This window comes from Panulirus ornatus, chromosome 14, assembly GCF_036320965.1.
Source record: "Panulirus ornatus isolate Po-2019 chromosome 14, ASM3632096v1, whole genome shotgun sequence".
NCBI classification, from domain to species: domain Eukaryota; kingdom Metazoa; phylum Arthropoda; class Malacostraca; order Decapoda; family Palinuridae; genus Panulirus; species Panulirus ornatus.
Window position 1 is genome coordinate 42,221,256 of NC_092237.1, and position 25,844 is coordinate 42,247,099.

The 25,844-nt window shown below is 41.2% G+C and overlaps 1 protein-coding gene across 1 annotated transcript in view; it reads left to right on the plus strand.

The window, feature by feature from the left end:
- Positions 1–25,844, plus strand: part of Ubc4 (ubiquitin conjugating enzyme 4) — a 156,345-nt gene that overhangs the window by 74,039 nt on the left and 56,462 nt on the right. Inside the window, 1 exon segment of the mRNA XM_071669711.1 lies at positions 13,902–14,065. Coding sequence (XP_071525812.1) covers positions 13,902–14,065 — 164 coding nt within the window.

Sequence of the window (25,844 nt, forward strand, 5' to 3'; positions counted from 1 at the left end):
TCTTACATATGTATACTTATGTATATCTCTCTTTTTAAACCAGGTATTCCCAATCACCAGTCCTTTTTCAGCACATAAATCTACAAGCTCTTCACCATTTCCATTTACACCAATTATTCCCTCAGCGGCCACATTATTCACCTTTGCATTCAAATCACCCATTACTATAACCCGGTCTTGTCCATCAAAACTACTAACACACTCGCTCAGCTGCTCCCAAAACACTTGCCTCTCATGATCTTTCTTCTCATGCCCAGGTGCATATGTACCAATAATCACCCATCTTTCTCCATCCACTTTCAGTTTTACTCATATTAATCTAGAGTTTACTTTCTTACACTCTAACACATACTCCCACCACTGCTGTTTCAGGAGTAGTGCTACTCCTTCCCTTGCTCTTGTCTTCTCACTAACCCCTGACTTTACTCCCAAGACATTCCCAAACTACTCTACCGCTTTACCCTTGAGCTTCTTCTCACTCAGAGCCAAAACATCCTTGCTCCTTTCCTCAAACATACTAACTATCTCTCTTTTTTTCTAATCTTGGTTATATATCCACACACATTTAGACACCCCGGTCTGAGCTGTCGAGGAGCATGAGCACGATCCTGCATGACTCCTTCTTTTTCCCCGTTTAGAAAGTTAAAATACAAGGAGGAGAGGGTTTCTAGGCCCCCTACTCCCGTCCCCTTTAGTCGCCTTCTACAAAATGTGAGGAATGCATGGGAAGTATTCAACAGGCAACTAAATGGGACAGGAGCACGGGGCTAGAAACCCTTCCCTCCCTGTATTTTAACTTTCTAAATGTGGAAATAGATGAAGGAGTCACGCGGGGAGTGCTCATCCTCCTCGAAGACTCAGATGGGGTGTCTAAATATGTGTGGATGTAACCGAGATGAGAAAAAAGGAGAGATAGGTAGTATGTTTGATCAAAGGAACCTGATTGTTTTGGCCCTAAGTGAAACAAAGCTCAAGGGTAAAGGGGAAGAGTGGTTTAGGAATGTCTTGGGAGTAAAGTCAGGGGTTAGTGAGAGGACAAGAGCAAGGGAAGGTGTAGCACTACTCCTGAAACAGGAGTGGTGAAAGTATGTGATAGAGTGTAAGAAAGTAAACTCTGGATTGATATGGGTAAAACTGAAAGTTGATGGAGAGAGATGGGTGATTATTGGTGCATATGCACCTGGGCATGAGAAGAAAGATCATGAGAGGCAAGTATTTTGGGAGCAGCTAAGTGACATTGTTACTAGTTTTGTTGGACAAGACCGGGTTATAGTGATGGGTGATTTGAATGCAAAGGTGAGTAATGTGGCAGTTGAGGGAATAATTGGTGTACATGGGGTGTTCAGTATTGCAATGGAAATGGTGAAGAGCTTGTAGATTTATGTGCTGAAAAAGGATTGGTGATTGGGAATATCTTGTTTAAAAAGAGTTTGAAAAGAGAGACACACATAAGTGTACGTATGTAAGTAGGCAAGATGGCCAGAGAGCATTATTGGATAACTTGTTAATTGGTAGGCGCACGAAAACACTTGCCTGTCATGATCTTTCTTCTCATGCCCAAGTGCATATGCACCAATAATCACCTATCTCTCTCCATCCACTTTCAGTTTTACCCATATCAATCTAGAGTTTAATTTTTTACACTATCACATACTCCCACCACTCTTGTTTCAGGAGTAGTGCTACTCCTTCCCTTGCTCTTTTCCTCTCACTAATCCCTGTCTTTACTCCCAAGACATTCCCAAACCACTCTTCCCCTTTAACCTTGAGCTTCATTTCACTCAGAGCCAAAACATCCAGGTTCCTTTCCTCAAACATACTACCAATCTCTCCTTTTTTCTCATATTGGTTACATCCACACACATTTAGACACCCCAGTCTGAGCCTTCGAGGAGGATGAGCACTCCCCTGCATGACTCCCTCTTCTGTTTCCCAGTGTAGAAAGTTAGAATAGAAGGAGGGAAGGGCTTCTAGGCTCCCCACTCCTGTCCTGTTTTGTCGCCTTCTACAACAAGTGAGGAATGCATGGGAAGTATTCAACATGCAACTAAATGGGATGGGAGCAGGGGGCTAGAAACCCTCCTTTTCTTGTATTTTAACTTTCTGAATGGGGAAACAGAAGGAGTCACACGGGGAGTGCTCATGCTCCTCAAAGGCTCAGATTGCGGTGTCTAAATGTGTATGGATGTAACCGAGATTAGAAAAAAGGAGAGATAGGTAGAATGTTTGAGGAAAGGAACCTGGATGTTTTGGGTCTGAGTGAAACGAAGCTCAAGGGTAAAGGGGAAGAGTGGTTTGGTAATGTCTTAGTGGTTTGGTAATGTCTTGGGAGTAAAGTCAGGGGTTAGTGAGAGGACAAGAGCAAGGGAAGGAGCAGCATTACTCCTGAAACAGGAGTGGTGGGAGTATGTGATAGAGTGTAAGAAAGTAAACTCTGGATTGATATGGGTAAAACTGAAAGTTGATGGAGAGAGATGGTTGATTATTGGTGCATATGCACCTGGGCATGAGAAGAAAGATCATGAGAGGCAAGTATCTTGGGAGCAGCTGAGTGACAGTGTTGTTACTAGTTTTGATGCACGAGACCGGGTTATAGTGATGGGTGATTTGAATGTAAAGGTGAGAAATGTGGCAGTTGAGGGAATAATTGGTGTACATGGGGTGTTCAGTATTGCAAATGGAAATGGTGAAGAGGTTGTAGATTTATGTGCTGAAAAAGGATTGGTGATTAGGAATACCTTGTTTAAAAAGAGAGATATACATAAGTATACATATGTAAGTAGGAGAGATGGCCAGAGAGCATTATTAGATTATGTGTTAATTGATAGGCATGCAAAAGAGAGATTATTGGATGTTAATGTACTGAGAGGTGCAACTGGAGGGATGTCTGATCATTATCTTGTGGAGGCGAAAGTGAAGATTTGTAGAGGTTTTCAGAAAAGAAGAATTGTGGGGTGAAGAGAGTGGTGAGAGTAAGTGAGCTTGGGAAGGAGACTTGTCTGAGGAAGTACCAGGAGAGACTGAGTACAGAATGGAAAAAGGTGAGAACAAAGGACGTACGGGGAGTGGGGAAGGAATGTTATGTATTTAGGGAAGCAGTGATGGCTTGCGCAAAAGATGCTTGTGGCATGAGAAGCGTGGGAGGTGGGCAGATTAGAAAGGGTAGTGAGGGGTTGGATGAAGAAGTAAGATTATTAGTGAAAGAGAAGAGAGAGGCATTTAGATGATTTTTGCAGGGAAATAATGCAAATGACTGGGCGATGTATAAAAGAAAGAGGCAGGAGGTCAAGAGAAAGGTGCAAGAGGCGAAAAAGAGGGCAAATGAGAGTTGGGGTGAGAGAGTATCATTAAACTTTAGGGAGAATAAAAAGATGTTTTGGAAGGAGGTAAATAAAGTGCGTAAGACAAGGGAACAAATGGGAACATCAGTGAATGGGGCTAATGGGGAAGTGGTAACAAGTAGTGGTGATGTGAGAAGGAGATGGAGTGAGTATTTTGAAGGTTTGTTAAATGTGTTTGATGATAGAGTGGCAGATATAGGGTGTTTTGGTTGAGGTGATGTGCAAACTGAGAGGGTTAGGGAGAATGATTTGGTAAACAGAGAAGAGGTAGTAAAAGCTTTGTGGAAGATGAAAGCCAGCAAGGCAGCGAGTTTGGATGGTATTGCAGTGGAATTTATTAAAAAAGGGGGTGACTCTATTGTTGACTGGTTGGTAAGGTTATTTAATGTATGTATGACTCATGGTGAAGTGCCTGAGGACTGGTGGAATGCTTGCATAGTGCCATTGTACAAAGGCAAAGGGGATAAGAGTGAGTGCTCAAATTACAGAGGTATGAGTTTGTTGAGTATTCCTGGGAAATTATATGGGAGGGTATTGATTGAGGGTGAAGGCATGTACAGAGCATCAGACTGGGGAAGAGCAGTGTGGTTTCAGAAGTGGTAGAGGATGTGTGGATCAGGTGTTTGCTTTGTAAAATGTATTTGAGAAATACTTAGAAAAGCAAATGGATTTGTATGTTGCATTTATGGATGTGGAGAAGGCATATGATAAATCTGATAGAGATACTCTTTGGAATGTATTAAGAATATATGGTGTGGGAGGTAAGTTGTTAGAAGTAGTGAAAAGCTTTTATCGAGGTTGTAAGGCATGTGTATGTGTAGGAAGAGAGGAAATTGATTTGTTCTCAATGAATGTTGGTTTGCGGCAGGGGTGCGTGATGTCTCCATGGTTGTTTCATTTGTTTATGGATGGGGTTGTTAGGGAGGTGAATGCAAGAGTTATGGAAATAGGGGCAAGTATGCAGTCTGTTATGGATGAGAGAGCTTGGGACGTGAGTCAGTTGTTGTTCACTGATGATACAGCTCTGGTGGCTGATTCGGGTGAGAAACTGCTGAAGCTGGTGACTGAGTTTGGTAAAGTGTGTGAAAAAGAAAGCTGAGAGTAAAATGTGAATAAGAGCAAAGTTATTAGGTACAGTAGGATTGGGGGACAAGTCAATTGGGAGGTAAGGTTGAATGGAGAAGTGAAGTGTTTTGGATATCTAGGAGTGGATTTGGTAGCGGATGGAACCATGGAAGTGGAAGTGAATCATAGGGTGGGGGAGGGGGTGAAAGTTCTGGGAGTGTTGAAAAATGTGTGGAAGTCGAGAACGTTATTTTGGAAAGCAAAAATGGGTATGTTTGAAGGAACAGGGGTTCCAACAATGTTATATGGTTGCGTGGTGTGGGCTATAGATAAAGTTGCACTGAGGAGGGTGGATGTGCTGGAAATGAGATGTTTGAGGACAATATGTGGTGTGAGGTGGTTTTATCGAGTAACTAATGAAAGGGTAAGAGAGTGTGAGAGTAAGTGAGCTTGGGAAGGAGGACGTTGTCTGAGGAAGTACCAGGAGAGACTATACAGAATGAAAAAGGTGAGAACAAAGGACGTACTGGAGTGGGGAAGGAATGTTATGTATTTAGGGAAGCAGTGATGGCTTGCGCAAAAGATGCTTTGTGGCATGAGGAAGCGTGGGAGGTGGGCAGATTAGAAAGGAAGTGAGGGTTGGATGAAGAAGTAAGATTATTAGTGAAAGAGAAGAGAGAGGCAATTTAGATGATTTTTGCAGGGAAATACTGCAAATGACTGGGCGATGTATAAAAGAAAGAGGCAGGAGGTCAAGAGAAAGGTGCAAGAGGCGAAAAAGAGGGCAAATGAGAGTTGGGGTGAGAGAGTATCATTAAACTTTAGGGAGAATAAAAAGATGTTTTGGAAGGAGGTAAATAAAGTGCGTAAACACAGGGAACAAATGGGAACATCAGTAATGGGCTAATGGGGAAGTGGTAACAAGTAGTGGTAGTGAGAAGGAGATGGAGTGAGTATTTTGAAGGTTTGTTAAATGTGTTTGATGATAAGTGGCAGATATAGGGTGTTTTGGTTGAGGTGTGGTGCAAACTGAGAGGGTTAGGGAGAATGATTGGTAAACAGAGAAGAGGTAGTAAAAGCTTTTGTGGAAATGAAAGCCAGCAAGGCAGCGAGTTTGGATGGTATGCAGTGGAATTTATTAAAAAAGGGGGTGACTCTATTGTTGACTGGTTGGTAAGGTTATTTAATGTATGTATGACTCATGGTGAAGTCCTGAGGACTGGTGGAATGCTTGCATAGTGCCATTGTACAAAGGCAAAGGGGATAAGATTGAGTGCTCAAAAATACAGAGGTATGAGTTTGTTGAGTATTCCTGGAAATTATAATGGATGGTATTGATTGAGGGTGAAAGGCATGTACAGAGCATCAGACTGGGGAAGAGCAGTGTGGTTTCAGAAGTGGTAGAGGATGTGTGGATCAGGTGTTTGCATTGGTAAAATGTATTTGAGAAATACTTAGAAAAGCAAATGGATTTGTATGTTGCATTTATGGATGTGGAAGAAGGCATATGAAAATCTGATAGAGATACTCTTTGGAATGTATTAAGAATATATGTGTGGGATAAGTTGTTAGAAGTAGTGAAAAGCATTTATACGAGGTTGTACAGGCATGTGTATGTGTAGGAAGAGAGGAAATTGATTTGTTCTCAATGAATGTTGGTTTGCGGCAGGGGTGCGTGATGTCTCCATGGTTGTTTCATTTGTTATGGATGGGGTTGTTAGGGAGGTGAATGCAAGAGTTATGGAAATAGGGGCAAGTATGCAGTCTGTTATGATGAGAGAGCTTGGGAGTGAGTCAGTTGTTGTTCACTGATGATACAGCTCTGGTGGCTGATTCGGGTGAGAAACTGCTGAAGCTGGTGACTGAGTTTGGTAAAGTGTGTGAAAAGAAAGCTGAGAGTAAAATGTGAATAAGAGCAAAGTTATTAGGTACAGTAGGATTGGGGGACAAGTCAATTGGGAGGTGAGTTTGAATGGAGAAAAACTGGAGGAAGTGAAGTGTTTTAGATATCTGGGAGTGTGATTCTGCAAGCAGATGGAACCATGGAAGTGGAAGTGAATCATAGGGTGGGGGAGGGGCGAAAATTCTGGAGCCTTGAAGAATGTGTGGAAGGAAGGCGAGAACATTATCTCGGAAAGCAAAAATGGGTATGTTTGAAGGAATAAGTGGTTCCAACCATGTTGTATGGTTGCGAGCGTGGCTATGGATTGAGTTTGACGCAGAGGATGGATTGCTGGAAATGAGATGTTTGAGGACAATGTGTGGTGTGAGGTGGTTTGATCGAGTAAGTAACGTAAGGGTAAGAGAGATGTGTGGAAATAAAAAGAGCGTGGTTGAGAGAGCAGAAGAGGGTGTTTTGAAATGGTTTGGGCACATGGAGAGAATGAGTGAGGAAAGATTGACCAAGAGGATATATGTGTCGGAGGTGGAGGGAACGAGGAGAAGAGGGAGACCAAATTGGAGGTGGAAAGATGGAGTGAAAAAGATTTTGTGTGATCGGGGCCTGAACATGCAGGAGGGTGAAAGGAGGGCAAGGAATAGAGTGAATTGGAGCAATGTGGTATACGGGGTTGACGTGCTGTCAGTGGATTGAATCAGGGCATGTGAAGCGTCTGGGGTAAACCATGGAAAGCTGTGTAGGTATGTATATTTGCGTGTGTGGACGTATGTATATACATGTGTATGGGGGTGGGTTGGGCCATTTCTTTCGTCTGTTTCCTTGCGCGACCTCGCAAACGCGGGAGACAGCGGCAAAAAAAAAAAAATATATATATATATATATATATATATATATATATATATATATATATATATATATATATTCTGTCATTGGTGCCCGGTGGCAGATAGAATAGGAAAGGTGGAAGGAGTCATGTCGACTTGCAATCCTGTTATTTAGCAAAGTTGTCCTTAAGAAGGTCTCAGTACATCTGTCATGGGCACGAATTTACTTGTTAGCATTCTTAAGTGAGGGTTTTCTGGCACTCTTGATGCTGTTTCGGACACTGCTGGCCCTGGCAAATGTTGCCCGCAGCTTCTGAGACTCCTGGATCTGAACAGAGGACTCATGTGGCTCCCACCGCTCACTCAGAGCTTTCAAGAAGTCCACTGCTGTCTTGTCCAAGGCACATGTCCTCAAGGCCTCCAGTGGCTTGTACGCTGAAGAGAGAAAAGTATAATGCTAAAACTGATGTGATATTTGTTATATCTGTAGCAAATTATTGGATGGGACGAACACATCCTGACCAAAAGGTCCTATATGTATGATGACTGCAGGATAGCTGAGGGGACTTACAGGTATGACAACCGTAAGATGACTGAGGGGTTTTATTGGAATGAGCAGAAAATGATGATGACAGTTCTACACATGTGATGATCACAAGATGACTGAAGGGTCCTACAGCTGTGATGACCACAAGATGACTGAAGAGTCCTAAAGGTGTGATGATCCCAGGATAGGTCAAGGGTGTGATAACCAAAAGAAGGCTGATCCTACAAGTGTTATAAACACAGGAGGGCTGAGGGGTCCTACTGGAGTGACAACCACAAAATGAAGAAAGGGTGCTACAAGTGTGATGACTGTAGGATGGGTGAAGGGCCCTATAGGAGCATTACTATGACTTACAGGTAAGCATCCAGGGTCTGGTAAGGGGCAAGCGTGAGTGCTGGATGTGGTGAATGTTGGCTTGGGAGACACGGGGCACATTAGCCAGGGGCAGGACAGCCTCATAGTGGACAATGCTGCTGCCGAGGATGCGCGGCGTACGCACCTGCAGAGTGAGAATCCCACCTTGTTCTCCTTCTCTGTGGTCCTCTAACACAGCTGGGCTGCATAACAATGGTAGTAATGTGGATAAGATTGGTGATGGAGAAATAAAGAATTTTGGGGCTCATCCCCTCAAAAGAAAGGCATGAGTAAAATGTAGAAATCTCAATTTCTTCTAAAATTAATTTCATATAAACAGAAGAGGACTGACTATGCAGAAAAATGAAAAATAGTCTAGGATGAAAATAGGCACAAAAAAGAATATGTCAGTGTATGAGAAGAACCATCATAATGGAGTTGCACGGACTGTGATCCTTGCTGTGGTTACAAGAATGTTCTTCCGCCCACCAGTGATGCTACTACGTTTGTGAATCAAGAACCATTGCAACACAAACCTTGCCAGGTGGTAGAGTGTCCCGCAGTGTATCGAGACAGACTTCCCCAGAACTTTTTTAAAGGGGAAGTAAATGTTTATAGTTGTGTTACTGGAGTGATAGTTTTCATACATGGTGCTTTGACAAGAAAATAGTGAAATTGGAAAAAATGTAGCTTAGACATTGAAGCTTATTGATACAGTGGTGAAATTGATGAGAACTACTATTGGCGTTTGTGTAGATAAGTTATACATTTCCCTTTTCCATAGCCAGAGGTTGAACCATTATGTGACATTCATTTTTTCATTTCATTTCAAGCTAGAAGTTTCAGTTTTCTAAATTATTTCTTACATTTTTCATATGTATATATATGTATATGTGTGTGTGTGTGTATATATGCGTATGTATGTGTATGTATATATATATGTATATATATATATGTATTATTCCTGGAGATAGGGGTGAAAGAATACTTCCCACGCATTCCTCGCGTGTCATAGAAGGCGACTAGAGGGGACGGGAGCGGGGGGCGAGAAATCCTCCCCTCTTTGTATTTTTTAACTTTCTAAAATGGGAAACAGAAGAAGGAGTCACGCGGGGAGTGCTCATCCTCCTCGAAGGCTCAGACTTGGGTGTCTAAATGTGTGTGGATGTAACCAAGATGTGAAAAAAGGAGAGATAGGTAGTATGTTTGAGGAAAGGAACCTGGATGTTTTGGCTCTTAGTGAAGCGAAGCTCAAGGGTAAAGGGGAAGAGTGGTTTGGGAATGTTTTGGGAGTAAAGTCAGGGGTTAGTGAGAGGACAAGAGCAAGGGAAGGAGTAGCAGTACTCCTGAAACAGGAGTTGTGGGAGTATGTGATAGAATGTAAGAAAGTAAATTCTCAATTAATATGGGTAAAACTGAAAGTTGATGGAGAGAGATGGGTAATTATTGGTGCATATGCAGCTGGGCATGAGAAGAAAGATCATGAGAGGCAAGTGTTTTGGAAGCAGCTGAATGAGTGTGTTAGTGGTTTTGATGCACGAGACCGGGTTATATACATATATATATATATATATATATTTTTTTTTCTTTTTTCAAACTATTCGCCATTTCCCGCGTTAGCGAGGTAGCGTTAAGAACAGAGGACTGGGCCTTTTTTGGAATATCCTCACCTGGCCCCCTCTGTTCCTTCTTTTGGAAAATTAAAAAAAAAAACGAGAGGGGAGGATTTCCAGCCCCCCGCTCCCTCCCCTTTTAGTCGCCTTCTACGACACGCAGGGAATACGTGGGAAGTATTCTTAATCCCCTATCCCCAGGGATATATATATATATATATATATATATATATATATATATATGTTAGGGAGGTAAATGCAAGAGTTTTGGAAAGAGGGGCAAGTATGAAGTCTGTTGGGGATGAGAGAGCTTGGGAAGTGAGTCAGTTGTTGTTCGCTGATGATACAGCGCTGGTGGCGGATTCATGTGAGAAACTGCAGAAGCTGGTGACGGAGTTTGGTAAAGTGTGTGGAAGAAGAAAGTTAAGAGTAAGTGTGAATAAGAGCAAGGTTATTAGGTACAGTAGGGTTGAGGGTCAAGTCAATTGGGAGGTGAGTTTGAATGGAGAAAAACTGGAGGAAGTGAAGTGTTTTAGATATCTGGGAGTGGATCTGTCAGCGGATGGAACCATGGAAGCGGAAGTGGATCATAGGGTGGGGGAGGGGGCGAAAATTTTGGGAGCCTTGAAAAATGTGTGGAAGTCGAGAACATTATCCCGGAAAGCAAAAATGGGTATGTTTGAAGGAATAGTGGTTCCAACAATGTTGTATGGTTGCGAGGCGTGGGCTATGGATAGAGTTGTGCGCAGGAGGATGGATGTGCTGGAAATGAGATGTTTGAGGACAATGTGTGGTGTGAGGTGGTTTGATCGAGTAAGTAACGTAAGGGTAAGAGAGATGTGTGGAAATAAAAAGAGCGTGGTTGAGAGAGCAGAAGAGGGTGTTTTGAAATGGTTTGGGCACATGGAGAGAATGAGTGAGGAAAGATTGACCAAGAGGATATATGTGTCGGAGGTGGAGGGAACGAGGAGAAGAGGGAGACCAAATTGGAGGTGGAAAGATGGAGTGAAAAGGATTTTGTGTGATCGGGGCCTGAACATGCAGGAGGGTGAAAGGAGGGCAAGAAATAGAGTGAATTGGAGCGATGTGGTATACAGGGGTTGATGTGCTGTCAGTGGATTGAATCAAGGCATGTGAAGCGTCCGGGGTAAACCATGGAAAGCTGTGTAGGTATGTATATTTGCGTGTGTGGACGTGTGTATGTACATGTGTATGGGGGGGGGTTGGGCCATTTCTTTCGTCTGTTTCCTTGCGCTACCTCGCAAACGCGGGAGACAGCGACAAAGTATAAAAAAAAAAAAAAAAATATATATATATATATATATATATATATATATATATATATATATATATGTCAAGAGGTGGAGGGAACGAGGAGAAGTGGGAGACCAAATTGGGGGTGGAAGGATGGAGTGAAAAAGATTTTGAGCGATTGGGTCCTGAACATACAGGAGGGTGATAGGCATGCAAGGAATAGAGTGCATTGGAATAATGTGGTATACTGGGTTCGACATGCTATCAGTGGATTGAACCAGGGCATGTGAAGCATCTGAGGTAAACCATGGAAAGTTTTGTGGGGCCTAGATGTGGAGAAAGGGAGCTTTGGTTTTGATGCATTACACATGACAGCTAGAGACTGAGTGTGAATGAATGTGGCCTTTGTTGTCTTCTCCTAGTGCTACCTCGCATACAAGCGCGTTTAGGGAGGGGGGTGCCATTTCATTTGTGGCTGGGTGGCGATGGGAATGGATGAAGGCAGCAAGTATGGATTTGTACATGTGTATGTATATGTATGTATATGTTGAAATGTATAGGTATGTATATGTGCGTGTGTGGGCATTTATGTATATACATGTGTATGTGGGTGGGTTAGGCCATTCTTTCATCTGTTTCCTTGCGCTACCTCGCTAACGCAGTAGACAGCGACTAAGTATGATAATAAAAGAAAATAAAAAATGAATGGAGATAACAACTTGAGCACTGGAAATCACAATTTTCTGTACTGAAAGTGCAACCTGTGTTGCACCTGGTTGTAAGTTTCGTTTTGCAAGATTCTTTTTTTTCTACTCAGAATTCCTTATTTTTGCCATCTGTTTTCCTTTTTTTTTGTTTGACAAGGGTGGCAGTTCTGCATATACCCTTTTTATCAACCTCTCTACATTCATTCTTTCCAGTTGTCTAAACCTTGGCAGACCCTTTTTGGCTCTTTCAGCCATACCCTCCCTATTACCACACCGCTCTCTTACCTTGTCATTCTTTAATTGATCAACGCTCATCACATTACACACTGTCCTCAAGCATTTTATTTCCAAGTTATTCACCCTCCTCCATACATTCTCCTCTAGTGCACATGCCTCACAACCATGCAACACCTATTGGACTACTATACTATCATTTTACTTGGAAAATTATGATCTGTCAAAATAACAAACTTACAGAGATATTTTTAGAATAGTTGAGAATATCTCTCACAAAGAATGTACATTGGATATAAGGTTGGCCGTAGGGAAACAGTTAAAGCATGCTTTCAGGGTTAGGTTTTCCTGTGAGCTATGAGCAGTAAGAATATCTTTTTTATATATAATGGTTATCCACCTTCAACCCCCACCTTCTGGTGAGATAAATGCCAAGCTTTTTAGCATTAGCCATATTATCTTGTTTATGAATTATTCCTTCTGTCTTCTGATCTTTCTCATTGCTCATATTCTCTCCAATATATTTTCTCTTTGGTGTTCTACCTGTCAGTACATCCAATTTTATGGATTTTACTCTCACCAGATCACTCTTTCTTCAGCATTCCACTTCATGTTGCATCTTTTTACCTTTCTCTTTTTCATCCTTTTTCACACATTCTGTATACCTCTTTTTCAAAAGAGATTTTCTTTTCTAGATTTGACTTGCATTTATTGAGAGCAAGAAATATATCATCCCTTACAGGTCACTGGTAATCCTCAGCTGATGTGCTATACAGTACTTATCCATTGGTTTATCCTCTTCTAGGTATCTTTGCCCTAGGGCGCCACACACTTCTGTCCCATACTTACACTTAACCTCAACAGGACCCCATTCATGCTTGTACATTTATGGTTTGGAGACCCCATTATTTGCATGGAAAAAATATCCTACTTATACCACAGTGTCTTACCCTTTGGGGATCTCAGTCATACTCTTACAGGTTACCTTTCCATGTTGTCATTTGAAGTGAAGGGTGCTTTTTATCAATATTTAGAGATGCCTATCCCTGGGGATAGGGGAGAAAGAATACTCCCTGTGTGTCGTAGAAGGTGACGAAAAGGGGAGGGAGTGGGGGACTGGAAATCCTCCCCACTCATTTTTTTTAATTTTTCAAAAGAAGGAACAGAGAAGGGGGCCAGGTGAGGATATTTCCTCAAAGGCCCAGTCGTCTGTTCTTAACGCTACCTCGCTAATGCGGGAAATGGCGAATAGTATGAAAGAAAGAAAAGAAGAGATGCCTTATGTCAAAAGCAACTCCAGTCAGTACTGGTAATGTTCCCTGGTGTCTCACTTAACCATATAACAGATTGGAGGAATTTATAGTCTTGGCATGCAGCCCACACCAATTGATGGCTAATAAGTAATAGTCTTTGCATCACTAATTTTAGGGATAATGATTAGGCGGATGTTGAATTGGTAGCATTTGGAAAAGTTCTATGTTTATCGGCAAAAATCTGTTGGTGGTGACCGAAAAGAGACCTAGATGAATGAGTCAGCAAAAGTCAATAAATATGATAAGCTGAGCTAATGCATTGCTCCAAGTTTGAGTGCCCTTACTGCCGTAGATAAGGATTATTTACCAAATTTGAGCTTCTTTCACTTTTCTTGATATTTCCTCTTGAACTGATATGACTAGAATATTTTTGAAATTTTCAGATAAATCCTAGTCCTGGGAACCCCCTAAATTTAAAGGGGTGGGCCATTTTAGGGGTTGAAAACTTTTTGTTCCTTCTAGAAAGGGAGAATTGGCTTCAATTGTTTCCAGTCCTTGAGTCTACTTGCCTGTTTGTGTGTGTGTGTTAACTGCATGCCCATATTGACCATACACAGTCGAATATTTGAAAGAAGATGTAGCTGAACACAATTATGCAAGCAGATTATGAACATTTACAGAAATGCAAATCATTAGTTAAAATTATTAAAGGATTCAAAGAAAAAAATTTGGGGAGGGTTTAAAAGGCTTTCCATATTGTAAAGGTTTTATTAACTCTCTCACATGTCTGATAAACTTCCTCTTGACAGGGCAGCTGCAATGACTCTCCGAACAGTACTTCTGTCCTTGCAAGCATTACTGGCGGCGGCAGAACCAGATGATCCTCAAGATGCAGTGGTGGCCAAACAGTTCAAAGAGAACCATGCACTCTTCTTACAAACAGCTCAGTATTGGTCACATGTCCATGCTGGAGGTAAATTCATCTTTACTAATTGATCCTTGACCCTTCACTTGTAACTGATACCATTATGCATGAAAGAGAATTTGATCTTTGAATGCATCTGATTTGATAAACGTATTATTTCTACACTGTATTTCTACACTGTTGGATGGGAAGAATGCTGGAACTTTTTTCTGCATTTTGCTCACTGGAAGGGTCCAAAGGGTTTCAAATTACTGAAAAAATTTTAGCAATATTATCATGTACTATTTGTATATGATATTAATAAACAGTGAGGACATCTTTCTCGCAGTTTGTGCAGAGGATGTATTCCTAGAAAAATGCATGTGCGATGAACCAGTCAAGGCAAATATAATGGTAATGCATGTGGAAGAGATGCAGGTGCATATCAGACAACTTCCAAAGTCCCCTTATTTTTACATCCACTATAAGGAAAAAAAATAGTTTACAGTTCCTAGTAATTTCGTTGACACAGGAAGTTCTCTTGTACGCATTTGAAGAATCTGTATCTCCATGCCTCCCTGTCTCTATGAGCATCCAAGTTATCCCAGTTCATATCCTTGTAACTGAAGTCCTCCATTACCAATAATTTACCATCTTCATTAATTGTCTCGCTGCCTCCCTCACCATCCTAATTGCTCCTTCACTGTTATCGATGTGCATCTGCTCCAGGTCGCTGTGGTTCCTTTGAGGGTTATATATCAGCAGCACCAACATGTTTTTTCCCCACAGTGACTGTTTCGTGGAAATTTGTTATCCCATATTAAGAGGGCTATTTCCCCTCCTCCTTTGCCTTCTCAGTCTCTTCTTATCATGTTCTCCTACAGGCAGATACAGTTAGACTTAAGTTCCTTTGTGAGTTTAGTCTCTACCACCCCAATGATATATCTGATTACCATTCCAGATGAGTCTTTGAATTATGGCTCCTTACCATTTGCCACTGTATATGTGTGTGTGTGTGTGTGTGTAGTTACCAATTTTTTTATTACCTATTTACATTATACTGGGAGGGAGTTATACAATCATGGTGTTCCTTCTAATAAATATTCTGTCATATTACCTCTTAAATTTCTATATGCTTTCTTCATGAGCCATGTCTTTAGTCATTTTATGCCATCCACTCATCACTCTTATAATATAAAAATACTTCCTCACAACTTTTTTAACAAGTTGTCTTGTTTAATGTCTTGTTGTGGTCTCTGGTTATTCTGTATCTACATGTTGACAAACTGGACACTGTCAAGGTTATTGATGTTTTAAAAACTTAAAGGTTGTGATCATGCCACCTCTCTCTCTCTCTCTCTCTCTCTCTCTCTCTCTCTCTCTCGAATGAATGAATATGTTTTTGAAGAAAAAAAAGTGTAAGCCCCCTCATAAGTATCTTACAGTTCTGGTGATAGCCATAGCTAGCAAAAATTTCACTTAATATTTTTCAAGCCCTCAATTTGTCCCCAGCCACCTTTGATTATCTCCAATATGATTTTGATTTTCTATTGATTCTTCATAATTTTGCTTATGCTAGCTTCATTCGTGTTTTATACACTTTCATGGGAAGCAGTAGACCTGCCACTTTCAAGCCATTTGATAAATTTATTTAATTTTTGCTGTCAACATTTTTTCAGTTTTCTCATGGGGTCCCATAATCCAAGAATATAATCCATAAAGTGCTTGAAAACACCTTAAATAAATGCAGATCATAAGCATGGTTAATGGTTGGCTTGGGAGGTAGGACTGAGGTCACAAAGGCTCTGCATGGTTCATGGAATAGGGCAGTTCATTACTTTTCACTCAGCTCATGCTTACCCAGCTTGCTATTACCATTTTCACCCACTTGAATGTCACATCTTTTCAGACTGTTATTAAAGAAATAAAACATGCATGATTGAAAGAGTGCATTTTAGGTCTGCACAAATTAGGGGAAAGGTGTGCAAGGTGATTATGCAAACCTGTGCCATTTTGCCAGTAAGTCATCCATACTATTAAGCAGCAGCTTAATGTGCATGAAGCCATTATCTGCAACAAGGGTCACTCAGATCTTTTGGTAAGCATGCTGAGAGAAGGACTGAGTTCTTCAGGATAGCTCCATTTATCTTAACTCCAGCTCTGAAGTATGGATAACCAGCAGTGACACAAAATTCTTTGGAAGGAAACCTAACCATCCACATTTTTGTACCACACATACCATACTGCATTCAACCGTAAATAACCATGATGTTTCTTTTTATTAATGTTCGATATGTAGCCATTGCAGAGGCTTTGATAGACAATTTTGTGTACACAGTCAGTCAGCAGGTCAACATGGTGACCCATTTTTCCATTATTTGACCATAGCAGACCCTGTAGTGGCATCATAGAAACTATGAATGAGACACTGATTCTTCTTTTAAAAAAAAGTTAAGGGCATTTTACACATTTTTCAGAAAAGAATGTAGTTAATTCACCAACTAGAGACAGGAAATAGTCATAGGTAGGGGGGCTACTGGGGCAATTTCCTTCCCCCCATTGACTCAGCTTTACAGTATACAATAAACATAATAGTGATGATGATATACTATATTTTTACAATTAATTATACTATTGACCAGTTAAACAGCTATGTCTGTTTCACTGCCTTCCTAAAACACTGAATTGTGTGATTAACAACATAATTTTCTCTGTCTACAAAAACATATTACTTTATTTCATTGAACAAAACTTCCTTGTTTATTGTTATAAGCTGTTTTATTTTAACAATTATCATAAATCTAATTTCACTCAAAAATGGTTGCTGGGCTCACAGTACTTCTCTACAAAAGCTATATTCACTTTATGAGAATTTAACTAGTAACAGTAACTTTAACATCCAAAGTATAAAAAAAAAAAAAAAAAAAAAAAATGTAGCCATTGCAGAGGCTTTGATAGACAATTTTGTGTACACAGTCAGTCAGCAGGTCAACATGGTGACCCATTTTTCCATTATTTGACCATAGCAGACCCTGTAGTGGCATCATAGAAACTATGAATGAGACACTGATTCTTCTTTTAAAAAAAAGTTAAGGGCATTTTACACATTTGAATGCAAAGGTGAGTAATGTGGCAGTTGAGGGAATAATTGGTATGCATGGGGTGTTCAGTGTTGTAAATGGAAATGGTGAAGAGCTTGTAGATTTATGTGCTGAAAAAGGACTGATGATTGGGAATACCTGGTTTAAAAAGCGAGATATACATAAGTATACTTATGTAAGTAGGAGAGATGGCCAGAGAGCGTTATTGGATTACGTGTTAATTGACAGGCGTGCGAAAGAGAGACTTTTGGATGTTAATGTGCTGAGAGGTGCAACTGGAGGGATGTCTGATCATTATCTTGTGGAGGCTAAGGTGAAGATTAGTATGGGTTTTCAGAAAAGAGGAGTGAATGTTGGGGTAAAGAAGGTGGTGAGAGTAAGTGAGCTTGGGAAGGAGACTCATGGTGAGGTGCCTGAGGATTGGCGGAATGCGTGCGTAGTGCCATTGTACAAAGGCAAAGGGGATAAGAGTGAGTGCTCAAATTACAGAGGTATAAGTTTGTTGAGTATTCCTGGTAAATTATATGGGAGGGTATTGATTGAGAGGGTGAAGGCATGTACAGAGCATCAGATTGGGGAAGAGCAGTGCGGTTTCAGAAGTGGTAGAGGATGTGTGGATCAGGTGTTTGCTTTGAAGAATGTATGTGAGAAATACTTAGAAAAGCAAATGGATTTGTATGTAGCATTTATGGATCTGGAGAAGGCATATGATAGAGTTGATAGAGATGCTCTGTGGAAGGTATTAAGAATATATGGTGTGGGAGGCAAGTTGTTAGAAGCAGTGAAAAGTTTTTATCGAGGATGTAAGGCATGTGTACGTGTAGGAAGAGAGGAAAGTGATTGGTTCTCAGTGAATGTAGGTTTGCGGCAGGGGTGTGTGATGTCTCCATGGTTGTTTAATTTGTTTATGGATGGGGTTGTAAGGGAGGTAAATGCAAGAGTCCTGGAAAGAGGGGCAAGTATGAAGTCTGTTGGGGATGAGAGAGCTTGGGAAGTGAGTCAGTTGTTGTTTGCTGATGATACAGCGCTGGTGGCTGATTCATGTGAGAAACTGCAGAAGCTGGTGACTGAGTTTGGTAAAGTGTGTGGAAGAAGAAAGTTGAGAGTAAATGTGAATAAGAGCAAGGTTATTAGGTACAGTAGGGGTGAGGGTCAAGTCAATTGGGAGGTGAGTTTGAATGGAGAAAAACTGGAGGAAGTGAAGTGTTTTAGATATCTGGGAGTGGATCTGTCAGCGGATGGAACCATGGAAGCGGAAGTGGATCATAGGGTGGGGGAGGGGGCGAAAATTTTGGGAGCCTTGAAAAATGTGTGGAAGTCGAGAACATTATCTCGGAAAGCAAAAATGGGTATGTTTGAGGGAATAGTGGTTCCAACAATGTTGTATGGTTGCGAGGCGTGGGCTATGGATAGAGATGTGCGCAGGAGGATGGATGTGCTGGAAATGAGATGTTTGAGGACAATGTGTGGTGTGAGGTGGTTTGATCGAGTAAGTAACGTAAGGGTAAGAGAGATGTGTGGAAATAAAAAGAGCGTGGTTGAGAGAGCAGAAGAGGGTGTTTTGAAATGGTTTGGGCACATGGAGAGAATGAGTGAGGAGAGATTGACCAAGAGGATATATGTGTCGGAGGTGGAGGGAACGAGGAGAAGAGGGAGACCAAATTGGAGGTGGAAAGATGGAGTGAAAAAGATTTTGTGTGATCGGGGCCTGAACATGCAGGAGGGTGAAAGGAGGGCAAGAAATAGAGTGAATTGGAGTCATGTGGTATACAGGGGTTGACGTGCTGTCAGTGGATTGAAGCAAGGCATGTGAAGCGTCTGGGGTAAACCATGGAAAGCTGTGTAGGTATGTATATTTGCGTGTGTGGACGTGTGTATGTACATGTGTATGGGGGGGGGGGTTGGGCCATTTCTTTCGTCTGTTTCCTTGCGCTACCTCGCAAACGCGGGAGACAGCGACAAAGTATAAAAAAAAAAAAAAAAAAAAAAATGTAGCCATTGCAGAGGCTTTGATAGACAATTTTGTGTACACAGTCAGTCAGCAGGTCAACATGGTGACCCATTTTTCCATTATTTGACCATAGCAGACCCTGTAGTGGCATCATAGAAACTATGAATGAGACACTGATTCTTCTTTTAAAAAAAAGTTAAGGGCATTTTACACATTTTTCAGAAAAGAATGTAGTTAATTCACCAACTAGAGACAGGAAATAGTCATAGGTAGGGGGGCTACTGGGGCAATTTCCTTCCCCCCATTGACTCAGCTTTACAGTATACAATAAACATAATAGTGATGATGATATACTATATTTTTACAATTAATTATACTATTGACCAGTTAAACAGCTATGTCTGTTTCACTGCCTTCCTAAAACACTGAATTGTGTGATTAACAACATAATTTTCTCTGTCTACAAAAACATATTACTTTATTTCATTGAACAAAACTTCCTTGTTTATTGTTATAAGCTGTTTTATTTTAACAATTATCATAAATCTAATTTCACTCAAAAATGGTTGCTGGGCTCACAGTACTTCTCTACAAAAGCTATATTCACTTTATGAGAATTTAACTAGTAACAGTAACTTTAACATCCAAATAACTCAGAAATTACTAAATTCTCTCTTATAAACACTCATTTTGAACTTTTCATCATTTTCTTGGCAAGTTCATAATCCATGTCACTCCCTTGACCAAATCCTGGATGCATACCTGGTCATAGGGAGAGGGAAGATGAACAGTAGCTAAAATAACTATCAGTGCATACTTTGTGGGAAACAATAGGAGACCATGGTCAATGACTATTGATTCATGAGGGCTGTTCGGGTCGGAGGTTGGTAGCCCTGTGTTAATGTGGACGCTATGTATTGATTCATTGTGATATTTTGTCGTATTTGTTAATCATGTTTGTGGTATTGTAAATAGCCTTATGAATCACTCACATTGATATATTTTAACATCACAATTATACAAAGAAAAATACATAAAGTAAGTTTACTACTTTACAGTGCCCTGTGAAAGCTGACCTTCCATTTTGGTAGTGGCCTATGTTTTTCAAAAAGCAGTTACCACCCCCTTTAACAGTTTTGTTCTGTAACAATATATTATCCCTCTTTGTATTAACCATCTGAATTAGGATCAGAAGCATGTGCTACTATTGTGTCATTTTGCATCAGTACCTAAGTATAGGAAATGAACACATGAATGGGTTATCTATTTTATATGGATGGTATTTTGTATAAGCACCTCGTTTCATAATAACAACATTAAACCTGTGAGGCATGGATGCTACCAGCATGGATGTTAGATCATATCTCTCATGGCTTCTTAGATGCCACATTACGGCATGATTACAAATAAAACCTAGTCCTCCTCCAGGATGGTGCTGCATGTTCAGCTGCTCCGGTGCCACTGTGATTTAGCCTCAGTCTTTTGGTATCACTTGATGCACAGAAAGATGGTATTCCAGTGGGCACCAACATGCCATACAAATTCAGAAATGCTGTGATCCTCATTATAAAGGGCAACAATGGCTCTCTCTGTTTCCTGTGAAGTTTCCATGAAAAATGGTATGAGAAACATAAAATTGTCATTGTCATAACCAGAAATGAAGTGTCTTGTAAGCCAGTCTAACATCAGGAAACTCATTCTCATGATGTGAATATTAGATAGCATTAAAACGTCAGAATAGATTATGCACTGGATCCAAAGCCCATGTATGCTACATTACTACGTATGCCATATATCTGGAGTGGCAACAACTGTGTGCCTATACTGTGTGACAGAAATCACATATATAACTAATAAATTATTCCCATTTGGCAACACACTCCTGTGATGGATACTGAATGGTGGTGGGTGTGGACAGTCATAGACCACCCCCAAGATATCATTAGTCACGTACAATTTTGGAGCTTATCGACCTCAACCAGCACAGATAGTTGGTTTAGCTACTGTTCGTGTAAATAGTGAGTTAACATGTAAAAAGGCCAATTATTTTATGAGGGATGAAGATCAAAGATCTTTGCTGTTTTTTCAGATGGTTTGTTATGAAATTTCTAGTTGTGCATGGCATTAGAAAATTAGATGTAATGGCAGAAAGTGATCAACTGGTTGGAGCTCCCTCACCCCGTATTTATCTTTATGCATTACCAATCCACATAGTTATCAGTTTACATTAAAATGCTTCATTCAGATCTTGGAATACTTGAAAAAAAGCATTCAGTGGTTTAAGTACAACTATGATTTACTTTGTTTTTATATTTCTTTATAAAGTGTAAAGTCTCTGATCATCATTATGGCTGTCATAGGATGAGATCCAGTGATGATATTCTTTCCTATCTTACTAATGTCTGGTCATCATCCCTGAAAGATTATGGGGTCATGTATAGTTGCCCTTGACATATCTAAGGCTTTTGACAGGGTGTGGCATTGTGATCTCATCTCTAAGCTCCCCTCTTTTGGCTCCCCTCCGTCACTTTACTCCTCTCCTGAAAGAGTTGTTGATGGATCAGCCTCCCCCATTTTCTCCATAAACAGCAGTGTCCATCAAAGTTCTGTCCTGTCCCCTTTACTTTTCCTCCTTTTTTCAACGATTTTCTCTCCTCCACAAATAATCCAGTGCGTTCATATGCTGATGACTCAATATTGCATTCATCCACATCCTTCAATTCTGCTCCCACTTCTCTCACTTGATCTGCATCTCGTCTTGACACAGCTTTCTCAGTAAACTCAGACTTGGACAGTATATCTCAGTGAAGTAGACAAAATCTTATTAAGTGTAATGCCTCCAAGACCCAATCTCTACCCATCCCTCTTTCGAAAACTCCTCACAGCTCTCATCTCTCCTTTGATATTTCTGTAATTCCACCTCTTGACTCATTAAACATACTTGGTATTACAGTAATATCCACTCCTTGGAAACTCCACATTACAGGAATAGTTAAGTCTGTTTCTATGAAACTGGGTGTCTTGTTTAGATGTCGAAACCTCTTCTCTTCTGAACAGTTGCTCCATTTATACACTGATTCATCCTTGTTTGGAGTACTGCTCTCACATTTGGGGTGGTTCTAGCTCTGTATCCTTACTTGACAGAGTTGAGTCAAAAGCAGTCAGACTTATGAACTGTCCAAACTTGACCCCCCCCCCCCACCTTTACCACAATGTTGGTTCATTTCCCCACTTCTTTAGGTATAACTTCAGTTTTTGCGCCTGAGAGCTGACTGCTTGTGTGCCCCCAGCGCTAGCTAGACCGCACAATACTTGGCAAGCTGCTGCACCATACGATTATTGTGTGGCCATCAGCAACTAAAGGGTGGGCTGTTTTGATACCTGCTTCTTTTCTTGCACGTTGAAGCTTTGAAACTCCCCACCTTCTCAGGTCTTTCCCAATACCTATGACCTGGCACATTTCAAAGGACAGGTCTTTCACACCCTCAAAAATTCATAAATACTTTCCCTTGTCTTTTCGTTTTCTGCTTCATAATTCTCTTGTATTTCCATTAAGGGCCGGTCTTGATGTGGATTTTTGTCCGTGACTGGAGCCTTTAACATAAGAAGAGAAATTCAGTGCTATTCTAAATCAGGCCAGATCCCAGTGGAGTCAGATAAATGGAACAATGCTGTATTTTCAGAGGAGGTTTCTCATTATATACTTTTGACCATCAACATACCATGTCTCTCATAGTCTGCCATTTCACATGTTTTCTGTAATGCATTTCTCTTAAAGCCATTCCATTGTATAATCCCCAGCAGGTTTGCTTCAGAAGACTGATCTATTTTTCTGATGGTATTTTTCTATCCCTCATGTCTTCCAGAATGATATCAGATGCTGAGACTTTTTTTACACCTAAAAAAGAATAAATTTTTTCAGAAGAATATTCCTACCGTAGGTTTTCTCAAACCACTGCTTTTGAAAAGAGCATTCGTGTGATATTTTTAGAAAAGGCATGTTGCATGGTTGTTAGAAGCAGTGAAAAGTTTGTATCGAGGATGTAAGGCATGTGTACGTGTAGGAAGAGAGGAAATTGAGTGGTTTCAGTGAATGTTGGTTTGCGGCAGGGGTGCGTGATGTCTCCATGGTTGTTTAATTTGTTTAAGGACGGTGTTGTTAGGGAGGTGAATGCAAGAGTTTTGGAAAGAGGGGCAAGTATGCAGTCTGTTGTGGATGAGAGAGCTTGGGAAGTGAGTCAGTTGTTGTTCGCTGATGATACAGCACTGGTGGCTGATTCAGGTGAGAAACTGCAGAAGCTGGTGACTGAGTTTGGTAAAGTGTGTGAAAGAAGAAAGCTGAGAGTAAATGTGAATAAGAGCAAGGTTATTAGGTACAGTAGGGTTGAGGGACAAGTTAATTGGGAGGTAAGTTTGAATGAGTAAGTAACGTAAGGGTAAGAGAGATGTGTGGAAATAAAAAGAGCGTTGTTGAGAGAGCAGAAGAGGGTGTTTTGAAATGGTTTGGGCACATGGAGAGAATGAGTGAGGAAAGATTGACCAAGAGGATATATGTGTCGGAGGTGGAGGGAACGAGGAGAAGTGGGAGACCAAATTGGAGGTGGAAAGATGGAGTGAAAAAGATTTTGTGTGATCGGGGCCTGAACATGCAGGAGGGTGAAAGGAGGGCAAGGAATAGAGTGAATTGGATCGATGTGGTATACCGAGGTTGACGTGCTGTCATTGGATTGAATCAGGGCATGTGAAGCGTCTGGGGTAAACCATGGAAAGCTGTGTAGGTATGTATATTTGCGTGTGTGGACGTATGTATATACATGTGTATGGGGGTGGGTTGGGCCATTTCTTTCGTCTGTTTTCTTGCGCTACCTCGCGAACGCGGGAGACAGCGACAAAGCAAAAAAAAAAAAAAAAGTTTGAATGAAGAAAAACTGGAGGAAGTGAAGTGTTTTAGATATCTGGGAGTGGATTTGGCCGCAGATGGAACCATGGAAGCGGAAGTGAATCATAGGGTTGGGGGAGGGGGTGAAAGTTTTGGGAGTGTTGAAAAATGTGTGGAAGTCGAGAACGTTATCGTGGAAAGCAAAAATGGGCATGTTTGATGGAATAGTGGTTCCAACAATGTTATATGGTTGCGAGGCATGGGCTATAGATAGAGTTGTGCGGAGGAGGGTGGATGTGCTGGAAATGAGATGTTTGAGGACAATATGTGGTGTGAGGTGGTTTGATCGAGTAAGTAATAATACAGTAAGAGAGATGTGTGGTAATAAAAAGAGTGTGGTTGAGAGAGCAGAAGAGGGTGTTTTGAAATGGTTTGGTCACATGGAGAGAATGAGTTAGGAAAGATTGACCAAGATGATATATGTGTCAGAGGTAGAGGGAACTAGGAGAAGTGGGAGACCAAAGTGGAGGTGGAAAGATGGAGTGAAAAAGATTTTGAGTGATCGAGGCCTGAACATGCGGGAGGGTGAAAGGCATGCAAGGAACAGAGTGAATTGGAACGATGTGGTATACCGGGGTCGACATGCTGTCAATGGATTGAACCAAGGTATGTGAAGCATCTGGGGTAAACCATGGAAAGTTCTGTGGGGCCTGGATGTGGAAAGGGAGCTGTGGTTTCGGTGCATAACACATGACAGCTAGAGACTGAGTGTGAACGAATGTGGCCTTTGTTGTCTTTTCCTAGCGCTATCTTGCGCACATGCAGGGGAGGGGGTTTTCATTTCGTGTGTGGTGGGGTGGCGATGGGAATGAATAAGGGCAGACATTATGAATTATGTACATGTGTATATATGTATATGTCTGTGCGTGTATATATATATATGTATACGTTGAGATGTATAGATATGTATATGTGTGTGTGTGGATGTGTATGTATATACATGTGTATGTGGGTGGGTTGGGCCATTCTTTCGGATGTTTCCTTGCGCTACCTCGCTAACACGGGAGATCGACAAAGTATAATGAATTTTTTTTTTTTTTTTTTTTTTGCTTTGTCGCTGTCTCCCGCGTATGCGAGGTAGCGCAAGGAAACAGACGAAAGAAATGGCCCAACCCACCCCCATACACATGTATATACATACGTCCACACACGCAAAATATACATACCTACACAGCTTTCCATGGTTTACCCCAGACGCTTCACATGCCCCGATTCAATCCACTGACAGCACGTCAACCCCGGTATACCACATCGCTCCAATTCACTCTATTCCTTGCCCTCCTTTCACCCTCCTGCATGTTCAGGCCCCGATCACACAAAATCTTTTTCACTCCATCTTTCCACCTCCAATTTGGTCTCCCTCTTCTCCTCATTCCCTCCACCTCCGACACATATATCCTCTTGGTCAATCTTTCCTCACTCATTCTCTCCATGTGCCCAAACCATTTCAAAACACCCTCTTCTGCTCTCTCAACCACGCTCTTTTTATTTCCACACATCTCTCGTACCCTTACGTTACTTACTCGATCAAACCACCTCACAAAACACATTGTCCTCAAACATCTCATTTCCAGCACATCCATCCTCCTGCGCACAACTCTATCCATAGCCCATGCCTCGCAACCGTACAACATTGTTGGAACCACTATTCCTTCAAACATACTCATTTTTGCTTTCCGAGATAATGTTCTCGACTTCCACACATTCTTCAAGGCTCCCAGAATTTTCGCCCCCTCCCCCATCCTATGATCCACTTCCGCTTCCATGGTTCCATCCGCTGCCAGATCCACTCCCAGATATCTAAAACACTTCACTTCCTCCAGTTTTTCTCCATTCAAACTCACCTCCCAATTGACT